Source organism: Mobula hypostoma, chromosome 25, assembly GCF_963921235.1.
Source record: "Mobula hypostoma chromosome 25, sMobHyp1.1, whole genome shotgun sequence".
In the NCBI taxonomy this organism is placed as follows: Eukaryota; Metazoa; Chordata; class Chondrichthyes; order Myliobatiformes; family Myliobatidae; genus Mobula; species Mobula hypostoma.
The window spans coordinates 44,928,363-44,942,354 of record NC_086121.1 but is presented as its reverse complement, the minus strand read 5'-3'; the positions used below and the strand labels follow the sequence as shown (position 1 = coordinate 44,942,354).

Here is a 13,992-nt window from a genome sequence, read left to right as displayed (position 1 = left end):
GTTGGGGATGTCCACAACCTGATATGGAATAAATAAACAATGGGATTTACTCTATGTGAGGATGAGTTTCCCTGTGTCACAGTTTAACAGGCCTGTATGACATGGTGTTTTGGCAACTTCCTCATCCTCCACATGCTCACAAGTGAGGTCCAACAGTGAAGTACCTGTGGAGAGCTTTCAATGCTGTGTCGAAAGAATCCACCGCAGCCTGCATATAGTGAGATCCAACAGGCACCAATAGCATTAAAAATCAGATTCCTGTTATATCAGTATGAGTTGAGAGGTGAGTGTCACCTAGAACTCTCCTATCTTCTCATCTGCTGGGGAGGATAGTGTGGTGGATCTTCTAAAGACTCTGGCAGTCTAGTTCCATCCAGTACTGCCCTGAAATGTCAGCCTGCAGTATCTAGGTTAAAAATTGAATGGAGATGATCTGACCTGGAGGTGATACAGAGGTTTAAGTGTTGGATATTAAGGGTGTTTTTTTTTTCACCAAACTTCAGTACCTTCTTCCTGTTATTACAGAACGCAAGATCCCATACTTCACGCGACATTCCTACATTGCTGTGCCTACCATAAAAGATGCCTACCATGAGTTTGAAATCAAAATAACATTCCGTCCGGATGCAGCTGATGGTAAGAGTTTTCTACCCCACCACCGTTTTCTCCAAAAGTATTTTGAAAGCTCTGAATGAAGTGTAGGTAACAAAATTCATTTCACCTCAGCTAGCTGACATGTTCTTGTGCGATCTGGTCAGTGAAGGAATGGAAGACTGTAACCCCACTGATACCACAGTCAACCATGTGAACGTTTCCTGTGCAATGGCTCATTTCCAGCCCACTGAATATGCTTGTACTTCGGTGAGAAAACATCACTCACTGTAGAATCGACCAGCACCAGACCTTTTGAAAAGTAAGTGCTGGAGACTGTGGAGTGGATAGTACTTCTCATCAGTTGCTGGTCTTGTATCATGGTGAGTTGATGCTCTGTTGCTACAATTTCAGTGAAATTGGTGAGCAGATCATCGTTCTTTATAGGCAGTGATTGAGAGATAGGTATGGACCTGGATATTGAGGATAACTCCTTTCTCATCCACCAGACCATCGAGCTCACTCAGTGATATAACCAGTGATTATTCTTTCAGTATCAAGCAAAATGGAGGAGAATAAGAGAAACATAGAAACATAGAAAATAGGTGCAGGAGTAGGCCATTCGGCCCTTCGAGCCTGCACCGCCATTTATTATGATCATGGCTGATCATCCAACTCAGAACCCCGCCCCAGCCTTCCCTCCATACCCCCTAATCCCCGTAGCCACAAGGGCCATATCTAACTCCCTCTTAAATATAGCCAATGAACTGGCCTCAACTGTTTCCTGTGGCAGAGAATTCCACAGATTCACCACTCTCTGTGTGAAGAAGTTTTTCCTAATCTCGGTCCTAAAAGGCTTCCCCTTTATCCTCAAACTGTGACCCCTTGTTCTGGACTTCCCCAACATCGGGAACAACCTTCCTGCATCTAGCCTGTCCAATCCCTTTAGGATTTTATACGTTTCAATCAGATCCCCCCTCAATCTTCTAAATTCCAACGAGTACAAGCCCAGTTCATCCAGTCTTTCTTCATATGAAAGTCCTGCCATCCCAGGAATCAATCTGGTGAACCTTCTTTGTACTCCCTCTTTGTCTTTCCTCAGATTAGGGGACCAGAACTGCACACAATACTCACCAAGGCCTTGTACAACTGCAGTAGTACCTCCCTGCTCCTGTACTCGAATCCTCTCGCTATAAGTGCCAGCATACCATTCGCCTTTTTCACCGCCTGCTGTACCTGCATGCCCACTTTCAATGACTGGTGTATAATGACACCCAGATCTCGTTGCACCTCCCCTTTTCCTAATCGGCCACCATTCAGATAATAATCTGTTTTCCTATTTTTGCCACCAAAGTGGATAACTTCACATTTATCCACATTAAATTTCATCTGCCATGAATTTGCCCACTCACCCAACCTATCCAAGTCACTCTGCATCCTCTTAGCATCCTCCTCACAGCTAACACTGCCACCCAGCTTTGTGTCATCCGCAAACTTGGAGATGCTGCATTTAATTCCCTCATCCAAGTCATTAATATGTATTGTAAACAACTGGGGTCCCAGCACTGAGCCTTGCGGTACCCCACTAGTCACCGCCTGCCATTCTGAAAAGGTCCCGTTTATTCCCACTCTTTGCTTCCTGTCTGCTAACCAATTCTCCATCCACACCAATACCTTACCCCCAATACCGTGTTCTTTAAGTTTGCACACTAATCTCCTGTGTGGGACCTTGTCAAAAGCCTTCTGAAAATCCAAATATACCACATCCACTGGTTCTCCCCTATCCACTCTACTAGTTACATCCTCAAAAAATTCTATGAGATTCGTCAGACATGATTTTCCTTTCACAAATCCATGCTGACTTTGTCCGATGATTTCACCGCTTTCCAAATGTGCTGTTATCACATCTTTGATAACTGACTCCAGCAGTTTCCCCACCACCGACGTTAGGCTAACCGGTCTATAATTCCCCGGTTTCTCTCTCCCTCCTTTTTTAAAAAGTGGGGTTACATTAGCCACCCTCCAATCCTCAGGAACTAGTCCAGAGGATTGGAGGGTGGCTAATGTAACCCCACTTTTTAAAAAAAGGAGGGAGAGAGAAACCGGGGAATTAAGATCTACAGATGCTGGAAATCCAAGCAACACACACAAAACGCTGGAGGAACTCAGCAGGCCAGGCAGCATCTATGCAGTCCTGCAGAAGGGTCTCGGCACAAAACGTCGACTGTACTTTTTTCCATGGATGCTGCCTGGCCTGTAAGTTCCTCCAGCATTTTGTGCATTGGGAGAATACTTGTAGGTGTCAGTCCTAAGTCTTGTGACTCTGTTTTGTAATGGTCGCTGCCAGGCAGACTGCCCACCTTGCCAGGTACCTTACCCCATTTACCCCTCAGACAGTCTTTGTGTTACCACCGTCAAAAATACTTTGCTGCACATCATCAGAATTTTGTTGATTGATAGAAATTGCCTGAAATTTTGTTAAATTTAGTACATAAGATGGACTAATTCCCCGGTTTCAAGTCATCAGAGTGAAGTGAAGTTGTATTGTAGTGAGTTGTGGTTCCAAGCAGTTGTAAACGCGTCACCAGTAATTGCCGAGTTGTGGCCCATGACACAATGTTGCTTTCTTAGTTGTAGTCCTTGTGATGTTTGATCCATTTACAGAGAATTTACTTTTCTCAACATCTGTATCAGGAAAATCACCAAGAGTTAGTGGAGGAATTCTCCAGTCCCTAAGGGGGCCCACATTCTGTAGGAGAAGGAAGAAGAGACTATGAGATCTGCCCTTTGACAGTACCCCTCCACTTCACACATGGGGGTATATAGTCAGTGAATTGGCCCAAAGCTACTTTTTCCCTTTAATGAATGTAGTCTGCTCAGTCCTATGGATGGAGTTGGAAATAGTTTATTATTATCATGTACAGTGAAAAGCTTGTCATGGACGTTGTTCATGCAAATCAACTCATTACACAGTGTGTTGGGATAAACAAGGTAAAACAATAACAATGCAGAATAATTGAACTGTAACATTGCGAATTGGGCTACCACAGATCCGGCTCCCAAGAAGAAAAATTGTCTATAAAACAAGTCATCTCAGTCCCCCGACATCTTCATGGCGACGTGCAGCTGCTTCTTTGATGACCTCTTCTGGAACTTCATCCTTGAGAATGACAGTCGTTACGCATTGTTAACAAGCTTCAGTTGAGATACACTTGAGTAACTTATTTGCAAGATTCAAAAATCCACCTGTTCAAACCAATTTCTAGGCTCCTCTGTAATGATCCCTGCATGCGTCCTATCTCATACCAAGACCACCAGAGATGGCAACTAGAAGATACGTTACCAGGTGAGAGTGACCTGAGACCCATGGTCACCTATCAGGCCAAAGAGAGGCTGTGAAGCCTTCTCTGATTGTCACTTGCCATTCTCCTCCAGCTGATAAATCAGATCCCCTCCAGCTTGTGAGAAGACCAGCAGGAGAAGCCACTTTGCAGGACTATGTTGTAAAGAGAACACCTATTTAACATTTTAATTCCACATCCCATTCCCATTCTGACATGTCTATCCACGGCCTCCTCTACTGTAAAGATGAAGCCACACTCAGGTTGGAGGAACAACACCTTATATTCCGTCTGGGTAGCCTCCAACCTGATGGCATGAACATCGACTTCTCTAACTTCCGCTAATGCCCCACCTCCCCCTCGTACCCCATCTGTTACTTATTTTTATACACACATTCTTTCTCTCACTCTCCTTTTTCTCCCTCTGTCCCTCTGAATATACCTCTTGTCCATCCTCTGGGTCCCCCCACCCTTGTCTTTCTTCCCGGACCTCCTGTCCCATGATCCTCTCGTATCCCTTTTGCCAATCACCTGTCCAGCTCTTGGCTCTATCCCTCCCCCTCCTGTCTTCTCCTATCATTTTGGATCTCCCCCTCCCCCTCCAACTTTCAAATCCCTTACTCACTCTTCCTTCAGTTAGTCCTGACGAAGGGTTTCGGCCTGAAACGTCGACTGCACCTCTTCCTAGAGATGCTGCCTGGCCTGCTGCGTTCACCAGCAACTTTTATGTGTGTTGCTTGAATTTCCAGCATCTGCAGAATTCCTGTTGTTTACCTATCCACAATGGGTCAGGTTGATGTTTTACAGTCTTGCCACATGCAATCAACATGGTAGAGCATTCTGACTGGTTGTATCACAGCTTGGTGTGGGGGCTTCTATGTACAGGACAGCAGGGGGCTGCAAAAGGGCCCCCCCATCATGAGCACAGCCCTCCCCACCATCAAGGAATCTCAAGAAGCGATGCCTCAGAAAGGTGGCATCCATCATTAAGGACCCTTGCCATTCGGGAAATGCCCCCTCCACCAACTGCGCACTGAGGATGTCACCTGGACTGGTGATGAAATGCCTGCAAGCTAATTGCCAAAGTCCGTGACCACTGCAATACCAAATGCCTCACCCCGAGGTACTAATATTCATCACCGTCCGAAGTGCCCTCTTCTCGTTCCTACCATCAGGGTGGAGATGTGGGAACCTGAAGACCCACACTCAGTGGTTCAGGAACAGCTCCTTCTCCTCCACCGTCAGAATTCTGAATGGTCCTGATTATTCCTTTTTGTTTTGCACTATTTATTAGTTTTGTAATTTTTAGTAATTTTGACTTTGTACTACTGCTGCAAAACAACAAATTTCTCGCCATATGAGCCAGTGATAATGAATCTGATTCTGACTCCGAACATGCCGTGAGGTAGTGAACCTTTAAATGACAAATCGGAGAAGAAGGGTGAACGTCTCTGTGTCTTCAGTGATGGCAGAACACAGCTGATGAATACAAAAAATGAGGCTGACTACTTTGCAGCCTTCAGAGATGCCAATCTGGTGATCCAACTTGGTGTCTTCCTGTGGTCACTGCCATAATAAAATGTAGACTTCCATAAATCTGGTACACACAAGGTCAATAATCAACTAGAGAGTGTATACAGCAAAAGCTAAGGCCCCTTTGTGACAGTGGAGATTAATTATCCTGGATCTCACTCTGACTTTCCTCAATCTGTTCCAGTTACAATACTGCCATCTACACACTGACATGCAACCTTGCCCAGCTATGAATTACTTACAGATGATAATGAAAACAACACTTCCCATAACCCCAGCATGATGGAGATGACAGCAACGGCACTTTCTCACCAGCTTGCAACCGATGCTGTATTTAATCTTCACTACAGTCACCTGTTCACAGACCTCAGTATTGGATTAACTGTGGACAGAAGAGGTGACTCTGATATCAAGATAATTTTTGACCAAGTGTGGCATTGCAAACTCTTGTAAATTTGAATTCAATGGGTTGGGGGATGGGATAGGTTCTCCAGTTCCTGGAATTGTACTGAGAGCCAAAGCAAATGATTGTGGCCTTTGGATACCAATCACCTCTGTCCCCATCTTTCAGGAGTTCTTCAAAGCAGCATTCCATATTATTTAAACTGTTTCAATGATCAACTCTTCGCACCACAGAAACAGGATGTTTGCTGATGATTCCATAACATGCAATTCCTTGTACAACTCCTCAGATAATAAACCATGTCAATTTGCTGTGCAGTCGGACCTGGACAATGTTCTGGACTGTTAAATATGAGCAACATCCAATTTACAAACATTGGAAGTCGCACAAATTTCGTCAAAAGAATTTAACCACTTCTCCTTGTCATTGTTTTGAGATCCCTGCCCAAGACATCCTGGGGGAGGGTCGGTGGTCACTGTCAACTGGTAATTTAAAGGAGCAATCACCTGTGCACTGTGACTACCACAGTAGAAGCTCACAGTTTGGGTGTTCTTTATTGAGTGAGTCACCTCCTGAGTCCCAAAATCTTTTCCACACTTGAGAGTGTCAAATTAGGAGTGTGATGTAATCCTCTCCATTTTCCAGTCCGAGTGCAGTTAGAAAGCACTCAAGGTGTTAAACGTTATCCAGGCCAAATCTGATTGTCACCCCTTCCACCACTATGAACATTCACTTCGTACTTTTTGAGAAGCATGTAAGCAGAATAAGCACTGAGTCAGCTTGCCATGCTTTCCATTAGCAACTTCCAAACCCACGATCTGTACCACATAGAACGAGAATGGAACCAGGAGCTCCCCTCCACATGAGACAGAACCACATTGCCAGTCACTTTATTGTAATGGAGGTAGACGTGGCTTTGTTGGACATGCTTACGTCCTGTGAGAGCGTAAAACAGGTCAGGCAGAGTGCCTTCACTTGCAACCAACCATTGCTGATTTATCACCACCTAGTCGTCATCTGGATGTACAGTGCCTTGAAAAAGTATTCAGTCCTCACAACTATCTTCCCATTGTACTGCCACATCTTCTGAATTCAAAATATATTGAAGTAGGATTTTTCAAGTTAATCTACAAAACATTGTGCATCATGTCAAATCAAAAGGAAATAATTCTGAAACACGTCATCAATTTACTAAAAATTAAAACCAAAATTGTGAGGCTGAAAAAGCATTCATCCTCTTTGTAATTACTACGCTAACTTTCCTCAGCTGCAATATTGCATAGTACCTTATCAACTTACCCAAATTGTTGATGTAAAAAAGTGGAGGATCACCTGTTTTCAGTGAATTTTTAAGAATAAACACTCCCTCTCTCTGTAAGGTCCAACAGTGCAGTAGATTTTCAACAGACCAAACCAAAATGAAGACAAAACAGCATTCAAGACAAGTCAGGGGAATGATGATTGAGAAGCACAAGTCTTGGGAAGGGGGCAAGACCATCTCAAAGGCACTGAACATACCTTGGTGCTCAATGCAGTCCATCATGTAAAAGTGGGAAAAATATGAAACCACAGCCTCACTGCCTAGGTCAGGCTGACCTCTTAACTTAGTCACTGGAGAAGAATGTCACCTGTAAGAGAGGCTAGCGATCACTCTGAGCTGCAGAAGTCAGAGGCTGCAACTGGAGATGAAATTCATGGCTCAACAATCTCTAAGCCCTTGCACAAAAGGGGTAGTTATGGAAGAGCGTCAAGTAAAAAGCCCTGGCTTAAAATAACATATCCTTGCCCATCAAGACTTTGCAGAATGTCACTTAGAAGATACTGTAAGATGTGGAAGAAGGTTTTGTGGTTGGATGAGACTAAAGTTGAAATTTTTGGCCTCAACATCAGGTGGTATATATGTGGCATAAATCTAATACTGCACATCAGCCAGGTAACACCATCTCTACTGTAAAATATGGTGTGGTAGCGTCATGCTATGGGAATGCTTTTCAGGGACATGAAATCTGATCAAGAGTAATGAGAAGATGAACACTGCTAAATACAGAGAAATCCTGGATGAAAACCTGCTAGTCTCTGTCAGGAATCCTTTGGATCTGCTGACATTTGAGTTTTTGATATCTTAGTTTTTCATGCTTTACAATTATTCCTTTTTGGGCTCTACTGTGAAAAAAGGAGTATGTGATTCACAAATAAAAATTCTCAGTTAAATTGATCAAAATCCCTGGTTGTAATACTCATTTACAGGAACAAAGAGTTGGAGGCTAAATACTGTATATAAAAGGCACTGTATATAATTGCAATCTTTGATGGAGGTGTAGGAGGCTGTAAATCTGTAACTCGTCTATTCATTTTTTCTCACTGTCCCTTTGTATTTCTCTGTCTTTTCCCACCTCTATTTCCAAGCTCTCCTATTGTACTCTGGTGAGTTTGTGCTGCATCTCTGCAAGGCCTGCTCATTGCTTTTGTTAACATGAGCTTTATGTTAGAAGTGCATGTAATTATTGTTTAAAATTACTAAAAATATTCACCAGTGCAGCATCTACTTTAAATTATGGATCCATGCCTGGGGTGAGATGCTACCATTAAAGCAGACTAACTTGTCAAGTACTCAACTAAATTGCAGTGGATAAGCAATAAAGTGGTCTCATGGATTGGTGGGACGGGCTTAAGAGCCAATTGATCTCCTATTCTGACATTCCTTATAATATCCAGATGATAAAGGCTAAGCTTCCCTTAAACCAGGAAAGTGGGCTAATTGAGCAGTTCTTTCCAGAACTAGCTCAGCTTTGGTCAGCTCTGCTCAGTTGGATTCTACGATCTCAAATTAACAGAAAATTGTCATTGGCTTGAGGGAGGCTGTAAACATGCAACCCATGCTTTTTGAATGTTCTTGGACTTGTAATAAAACTGGAAGTCACTTTTCCATTGATTCCTCACATTCTTTGCATTGCAGGTATGATCATATACAATGGGCAAAAGAAGACAGCTGGAGCAGATTTCATCTCTTTTGCATTAGTGGGAGGCAGACCTGAATTCAGGTGAGGAAGGAGCTTTGTTACATTGTGATGTCCGTAAAACATTTTGAATGTTCAAAACCTTGGGTAGAGTGATGAACAGATTTGTAAGGTTGCTGCCTTCTGCCACACATGGGTATCCATCAATGCTGAAGGCAGCCAATGGTTCAGAAATCCTCTTAATGTTCATGAATACAGTGAAGGTGCCAGTTCATCAGTGTGAGGCGAAGCGGAGCTACAGATTCAGCTTACATACAAAACTTCAGCAGGTCAGGCAAAGAGTAAACAGTCAACGTTTTGGGGTCAGGCAAAGAGTAAAATGTCGACGTTTTGGGGTCAGGCAAAGAGTAAACAGTCGACGTTTTGAGGTCAGGCAAAGAGTAAACAATCAAGGTTTTGGGGTCAGGCAAAGAGTAAACAGTCAACGTTTTGGGGTCAGGCAAAGAATAAACAATCAAGGTTTTGGGGTCAGGCAAAGAGTAAACAGTCAACATTTTGGGGTCAGGCAAAGAGTAAACAATCAAGGTTTTGGGGTCAGGCAAAGAGTAAACAGTCGACGTTTTGGGGTCAGGCAAAGAGTAAACAGTCAACGTTTTGGGGCTGAGACCCTTCATTAGGACCCTTCTTAGTACTCAGCTGATGTTTTTTCTGATTTGATTTGAAGACCCCAAAGTTTTCTCCCCGTTCCTTCAGAGAGTTCGAAGTTAGCTCCATTACTATTTAAATAAGTTTTGAGGGTTTCTATGTCACTAGCTAGGGAGGGAGAGAACATCGACTCAGACCATGAGAGGCCTGCATCGGGTATTTTCATGCCTTACAAGGCACGAGCTAAGCTAAGTCACTAGCTAAGTGATCATTTATTTCCCGTTTGTGATTGACCTTGAGAAGGTGTGGGGATCTGCTGCCTTTGAATCACTGCAGTCCTGGTGGCAATGATGCATCTAAAGTGCTGTGGGGAGGAAATGCAGGTATTTTCAACCCAGTGACCATAAACGATTTGAAATGTTAGATTACCATGTTTCAAAGTCATGGTGCTGTGTGAATAGGAGGGGAGTCTGTAGAAGCTGTTCCCTCCCATGCATTTGCTGCCCTTGTGTGCAGAGGCTGCAGATTTGAGAGGTGCGGTCGGAACAGTCTGATCAAAGAATCAGTGCAAATTACAGTGTAGCTGATGTGTGCTGGTGGTAGGGAGAAAAAATGTTTAGAACAAAATTTTTAAAAAGCTGCAATAATGGATTCCTGAAGTAAAAAACGGAAAGTGTTTGAAACACTCAAAGTCGGGCAGCATCATGTGAAAAGAGAAATAGAATTAATGGTTCAGGTCAGGCCTCTTCACCTCTGTTGGAGAAAAGGGAAAACAGTTTTCAGCTGCAGAGAAAGTGGTGGATGAACGGTAGGACAAAGGAAACATCTATGATAGGACAAGACCAACTGGATAAGAAGCAGGTTATGCTTTGTCTGTGTTTGTGTTACTAATCACAGGATTGTGGGACATTCCCAGCAGGGCAGACTTATGGGGAATAACAGAATATCACAGATGGAGCCAATATCGCAGACAAATGACAGCTAGAAGCAGCCAGTTTTCGTACAAAGTGAGTTACCAAAGAAAGAGCAAGTTACCTAATGTTAGAGAATTGGATCTTGAGTCTGAAAGGCAGAAGACTGGTGTTGATCCTCGGGTTTCCATGGGCATAGCTGTAACAATGCACGGCAAACAACCAGAAGCTCAGGTTCACACTTGTGTTTTTTAAAGTGGCCACTCAATTTGCTGAAGAGAAGATTTCATTGTGAGCATTGAATGCAATGCAGTAGAGATTGGAAGAAGTCTTGTAGGCCTCTGCTTCACTTGAAAGGATTGTTTGGGTCCTGGCCATAATCTGTAATGATGGAGCTGTGTTTCAGCTGGAGTTATGAGGGTGGTGTCTGAAGGCTGATGATTGGCCTCTGCAAGAGAAAACTCGTTTTGTTAGACCACAAGTGTGCAACCTTAGTTGGCAGCTTTGATGATGCTATCAGGATTTGTTTTTCATGAGAGGAGTGCTGTAAGTTCAGAGGCAAGGTGGGGGGAGTAGGAAAGCGAGGGGCTGTGGAACTATCAAGGAGGTCAATGAACTTTGAATACATCTCGAGAAGGTAAGAGTTAGTTGTTTCAGCTGTTGATAGGTGCTACGAGAGTGATAAAGGCTCGTGTGCAGATTGAGGGTGAACACCTCAGGACCAAGGCATTGTCTGCGGCTTAACTAACGCCATTTGTAATGGTACAAAGGTGGAGTTATCTATGGAAAATAGCTGAGAGACAGATCAAATGGCCCCTAATGCTCAGCAGGAATTTATCCCAGTTAGAAAGGTGGAATACATGGATGACTTCAGGTTGAACCGAAGTAAGTAGTGGATTATCCCAGGGATAGGCTCTTGCTCCTTGAGTATCTACCATTGCATTAATAACCTGGAGGAGGGAACAAAGCATAGTATATACTGTGTAATTGAGGGCATGTTGTAATGAGGACATTGTGTTTCTGTGATGAGATAAATTGAGTGAGTGGACAAAGACTGGGCAAATGGAGTTGAATGTGAGGTCATGCACTTCAGGAATCAAAGGTCAGTTCATTGTTTATGTGGAGGGAGATCGCAAGCGAGTGAACTTCAACGTGTTCCAGTGCATGAATCACAAAAGGTCCATGGACAGGTCCAATGAGTAGTTGAGAAGAAGGTAAAGGAAATTGTGGCCTTTATTGGAAAGGAGTAGGAGTTTAAGAATGGGGAGGTTTTCAGAGAAAATACTGCTGTGAGTTGTTGTATCAGAAAGTAACGCAGGGTTCCCAGTCAGGTTGCTGTGGAATATCGTGCTCAATTTTAGTCTCCTTACAGGAAAAAAGGATATACTAGCATTGGAAGCAATCAGAAGGACATTCACCATGCTAATTCCCGAGACAAGGGGGATGTTCCTATCATCGTATAAGGGGCTCGACAGGCTAGATATTGAGAGAAGCTCTCACTATTCGGAGTCACCAACAAAGGGAAATAACCAGAAAATAAGGAGCCAGAGACTTAAAGCTGTGGTGTATAGAATCATTTTTTCTCTCACAGGGTAGTGAGTCTCTGGAATTTTCTGGCCCTGCCAGGGTATGATGCAGACCAGATCAATGGATATATTTAAGGTGGAGGTAGATAACTATTTGAAAAATCAGAACTGAAGGCACAGGAGAGAAGATGAGGCCAGCACAGATCAGCTCTGACCATGCACTATGGCAGGACAAGTCTGTGGGACTTCGTGGCCCCACTGTCTCATACCCTGTTCCTGAGTGTGATGCTCCCCGTAAGGGTTGGTAACATTCTTCCATTTTGAAATAAACTCACAGAGTACTTGTGTATCTCTGGTTATAGCACCTATGCATGTTCATTTCAGATTTTGCTTTATTGAGTCTTTTGGTGAACCTTGTCAGTCAATCTATGTACTCTTTCTGGCATTCAGTCACTGATAATTATGGGTTCAGTTTTCTAATGCACATGCTCCCTCCTTAGGTTTGACGTGGGATCTGGCATGGCTACCATCCGCCATCCAAATCCCATCAGTCTGGGAGAATATCACACCGTGGTGTTGTATCGGAACTTAACTCAGGGCTCCCTGTTCGTGGACAACAATCCTCCTACCAATGGCAGCTCTCAGGTAAGAGAAATGGAAAATTGTGTGAAGTCTTTCAGAGGATGAGTTTTGGTCTTTGGCCCTCAGGTATTTAGATCCACCTGAACTTGTATTCTGGGTGTTGAGTGATTCGTTCACCTGCAGTGTAAGCAGGCAGACTGGAGCAATGTTGAATCTGGTGCTTGTCTGTTCAGAGACAACCACGAAAGCACAGAGTGTGGGTGAAAGCTGCATTACTGGAAGCTCTTTCCTTCTGATAAGACTTTATCCTTAGGTCCTTGTTCTCTACTCAGGCATGATTCAATGAACAACTTGAAGTTCTGTTGTCCAGGTCAACATTCCTTCCCCAACCAATATTACGCAAAACAGATTAACTGGTAATTTTCGGGTCATTTGGCACTCTTGTAATCGGCAGATGTTTGGCCTGTGGACTTTAAGCATGAGTTATGTTTTTAAAATAAACAGTCCAGTTTGGGTCACTCGACACTCTTGAGGTCTTTGGGTAATTAGGCACTTGGCAAAGGCCAATAAAAAGAGGTTATGTTTAAACGGAGCAGCTATTGTTGGAGTCGTACGGTGTTAGAGTGGCTTTGTCCAAGAACCATCAGTGAGGAGAGAGGAAAAGGTGGGTTTCTGAGCCACACACACAAAAAACTCAGCAGGCCAGGCAGCATCTATAGAAAAAAGTACAGTCAACGTTTCGGGCCAAAACCCTTCAGCAGGACTAGAGAAAAAAAAAAGCTGAGGAGTAGATTTGAAAGGTGGGGGTAGGGAAAAAACACCAGGCGATGGGTGAAACTTGGAGGCGGGGGGGAAGAGCTAGGAAGTTGATTGGAGAAACAGACAGAAGGCCATGGAAGAAAGAAATAAATGCAGGGGGATGAGCACCAAAGGGAGGCAATGGGTAGGCGAGGAGATAAGGTGAGAGAGGGAAACGGGGGTGGGGTAGAGGCATTACTGGAAGTTTGAGAAATCGACAGGTTGGAGGTTACCCAAATGGAATACAAGTTGTTGTTCTTCCGACCTAAGTGTGGTTTTATCACGACAGTAGAGGAGGCCATGGATGGACGTATCGGAATGGGAATGGGAAGTGGAATTAAAATGGGTGGCTTGTTCTGGTGGATGGAGCTTAGATGCTCAGCGAAGCGGTCTCCCAGTCTGTGTCAGGTCTCACCGATATACAGGAGGCCCCACCAAGTGTACCAAACACAGTATATGACCCCAGTAGACTCACAGGTGAAGTGTTGCCTCACCTGGAAGGACTGTTTAGGGCCCTGAATGGTAGCGAGGGAGATCAGTGGGAAAGGACGAGTGGACATGGGAGTTGCATAGGGAGCGATCTCTGTGGAAAGCAGTAAGTGTGTGGGGGCGGGGAGGGAAAGATGTGTTTCATGGTGGGATCCTGTTGGAGGTTTCTGGTAAGTTCTCCCTTATTTTTGTCTACTTTTATCTACTACTGCCTAG

General features: G+C 43.9%; 1 protein-coding gene across 4 annotated transcripts in view; it reads left to right on the top strand.

Annotated features, from left to right (window-relative positions):
- Positions 1-13,992, top strand: part of hspg2 (heparan sulfate proteoglycan 2) — a 546,546-nt gene that overhangs the window by 472,663 nt on the left and 59,891 nt on the right. For all 4 annotated transcript variants that reach the window (XM_063033469.1, XM_063033470.1, XM_063033468.1 and 1 more), the window contains 3 exons: positions 526-636; positions 8,825-8,909; positions 12,408-12,552. In XM_063033469.1, the coding sequence (XP_062889539.1) occupies positions 526-636; positions 8,825-8,909; positions 12,408-12,552 (341 nt within the window). The remainder of the gene's footprint in view (positions 1-525; positions 637-8,824; positions 8,910-12,407; positions 12,553-13,992) is intronic.